At 56.8% G+C, this 3,236-nt stretch overlaps 1 protein-coding gene across 1 annotated transcript in view; it reads left to right on the top strand.

The window, feature by feature from the left end:
- Positions 1-615: 615 nt before the first annotated feature.
- LOC104537302 (uridine phosphorylase 2-like) overlaps positions 616-3,236 on the top strand; it is a gene marked incomplete at its 5' end in the record, with an annotated part of 2,882 nt that continues 261 nt past the window's right edge. Inside the window, 3 exons of the mRNA XM_010180130.1 lie at positions 616-730; positions 1,323-1,532; positions 2,865-3,010. Coding sequence (XP_010178432.1) covers positions 616-730; positions 1,323-1,532; positions 2,865-3,010 — 471 coding nt within the window. The remainder of the gene's footprint in view (positions 731-1,322; positions 1,533-2,864; positions 3,011-3,236) is intronic.

Genomic DNA, 3,236 nt, shown 5'->3' with positions numbered 1-3,236 from the left:
GCGGTCGAGCACAGGAGCAGAAAACTGAGCTGATGGTGCAAGCAGGGGCAGCAGGGGGACGAGGGACACCAGGGTGGGGGACAGCGGCCTGCACGGTGTGAGGCTTCGCATGGCAAATGCCTGACCCCAAAACCAGCCCTCACCAGGAGCATGAGCCCATCTGTCATCCTGCGTACCCAGTGATGTGCGTGGAGGCGCTGCACCATGGGCAAGGATGGGCCGGGAACGCCCAGAGCAGCAGATGCTCTGGTTGTCCCTGCTGGAATTCAGCACTCCAAGAGCACGGGCAGGACAGGACACAGAACGGGAGCCAGCACACGGCGTAGGGACGGGAGAGTTTGGAGCAGTCAGCCATCGGGATGTGTCTGTGGAGAGATCTTGAAGGAGAGACACCAGGGACAAACGTCAGCTCCGTGGATGGGAGCAGCCTGCAAAGCGCCAGGGGAGGAGAGGGTCGGCCGCGTTACCTGGACAGCCCCAGACATTCCTCCCACAGAACATCGCTGCTGGCCTCAGCGGTGGGGAGAGGCCGCAGCGTCCCTGGGGCTCACTGCAGCCCCGTACCCGTCACTGCCGCAGCACCGCGGGGATGACGCTGTTCTCTTCTCCCAACAGCACGGGATGGGTATCCCCTCCATTTCCATCATGCTGCACGAGCTCATCAAGCTGCTGCACTACGCCAAGTGCCGAGACGTCACTGTTATACGCATCGGTACTTCTGGAGGCTTAGGTAAGCTGTCTGTGCTCTATCTCCAGAGCAGAAAAGCTATTAATAAGAAGAATTCCCAGCAACAGGTCATGCATTTTGTCAGGTCCTCAGGTGTCATACATCACGGTGCGTTGTTTTGGGTTAAAGCCCAGCAAACTTATAGCCACTGGCTTAGCAGAGCGCATGTTTTCATCATGAACTCTGCATTCACAACAACTGGGTACTGGTTTTCAAACAGAAAACTCTTGACTGGAGGTCACTGTCACGCTCAGACCTTCCCAGTTGTCCCAGTGCCTGCAGTCACCCACAGTGGTAGAACCTCAGCTGGGGCACTGGTGCTGCTGAGGGGGCACCATCGCTGCAAGCCAGCAGCAATTAAAACGCTGTCACTCAGCACGTTCCCACAGTCGCTCACCGTGTGCTCATTCAGTTCATTTTACTCGTACATCTGTGCTACTGCGTGGATTTCGGTTGTTCCCTCACATCTGTTTTACTCACTAAAAGCACAACCGCACAGCCACAGACGTCTGCGGGGGTTTTTCTGTCACCGAAGCCCTGCAGCAGGTCACAAGCGCTGCGAGCTCCGGCTCAATCTCAGCCTTTGCTTCCGCAGGGGTGGAGGCCGGGTCTGTGGTGGTCACGGACACGGCCGTGGACTCGTCCTTCGCGCCGCGGTTCGAGCAGGCGGTGCTGGGCGACGTGGTGGTGCGCAGCACCGAGCTGGACAAGGACCTGGCGCAGGAGCTGCTCGCCTGCAGCAAGGAGGTCCCCGACTTCCCCACACTCATCGGCCGTACCATGTGCACCTACGACTTCTATGAAGGTAAAGCCGTCTTTGACCGTCCTTTCTCCCCCAGCGTAATGCCAAGCCTGTACATCCTTACACAGCCAAGACCACTCATGCCCCCTCAGCCTGCGAGGGGCTGCAGGCACAGACCCCCGGTACCTTAGAGCTCAGAGCAGGGCACACCTCCACACCACCAATTTCAGCACTTTGCCAGGATGAACCCTCCTCTAATGGGTCTCCTGTGCACCTGAGAGCTCAGTTTAGCAGCGTTACCTGCAAGGCCAGCGCTGCTGCAGCTGGTGGTGGATGGAGGGGAGATCCACGCAGCAGCGGTGGCTCCAGGGACAGTGCAGACGCCTGGGACACCTCTGCTGCCCTGGCACACGGGAGCTGCAGTCACGGGCCTCCCAAAGCCAAGGCAGCAGCCCCCATCCCCAGCCCTGGGTCACACCGAGTTGTTAAGGTTGTAACCTCAGAGCTGCCAAGCGCTATAGAAACGTCAGGAAGCGCCTGGCATTTACATAAACAAACTTTGGTTGCTCTGGAATCGTTTCCTTTGCAAAATCAAATGCTGATTGCCGAGTAGATTAAGTGTAATAAATGAAGAATTAATAATCTGGGGACTATTTATAAACCTTTGGATCTGCTTGCAAATGCAACCATCTGTGTATTGCTCGAGGCCACGTTTTATTTAAACAAAAAGCCATCTGAGAGGATTAGGAGCAGGCACAGCAATAAACGAAGCGCTCTGCCCGGGTTAGCGCAGCCGCAGGTACACGTTCGGCTTGCCAAGGACTTCACTGCTGTGCGGAGCAGGGGCTGCTCTGGGACAGTGGCTGTGGTGGGAGTGGGAAGGGGCACCAGTGCCACCAGTGCCACCAGAGCGTCACCCCTGCAGCCCCCTGCCTGCCGGCCATGGCAGCCTCTTGAGAAGGTTTAAGCCTAAATTAAGGGGCCTTTCCTCTTCCCCATTTCCTGCTTTGCACAGCTTGCTGTGCCTCTTCCACAGGAATATGGATTTTTAGTTCTACCTGGCAGACCCTCACAGCTGACATTCACCACGGACCCCAGGGGAGCTGCGACGCTGTGTCCCCCAGAGCGCAGTGCACCCCTGTGCTCAGCACCACGGGCTTGCTCGTCCTGTGCACAAGTGTCAACGCCTGCGTGACTTCCCCCTCTATACAGGGACATAGCACGGCAGCTCTAAGCACTGAGGTTAATATGAATTAATCAACTATGGGAAGGAAGACTGGGTCAGCTTCAGACTGAGTGTAGGCACTGCTGGACTTCCCGTCTGAACCACCCCCGGTTCACAGTGACGGTGACCCACACAGAGCCCACAGTGACACCTCTCTGCTTCCCTTCAAGGTCAGGGGAGATTAGACGGGGCGCTGTGCTCTTTTTCCAGTGAAAAAAAGGTAGAGTACCTGCAAAGAGCTTACGCCGCCGGCGTGAGGAACATCGAAATGGAGTCCACGGCCTTCGCTGCCCTGTGCGGGCTCTGTGGCCTCAAAGGTGAGTGCTCCTGTGTCCCCCCAGCTTAACCCCACCTCAGGGCTTGGTCTGTGGCAGGACTCACAACCTGAAGGCCAAAACCACATTCCTAGCCATTTTCACTAGAAATACACACTGAAACTAATTCTGCGGCTCAATAAAATCCGGGTTTGTTTTAAGAGGCCTGAGCGTGCGTTGGACAAAACAGAACTCGATGCTCCCTCACCCTTAAAACCAATCCCGCCC

Source organism: Mesitornis unicolor, unplaced genomic scaffold (assembly GCF_000695765.1).
Source record: "Mesitornis unicolor isolate BGI_N332 unplaced genomic scaffold, ASM69576v1 scaffold31332, whole genome shotgun sequence".
Lineage (NCBI taxonomy): Eukaryota > Metazoa > Chordata > Aves > Mesitornithiformes > Mesitornithidae > Mesitornis > Mesitornis unicolor.
Note: the sequence above shows the minus strand (reverse complement) of the source record. Positions and strands in the feature narration are given on the sequence as shown.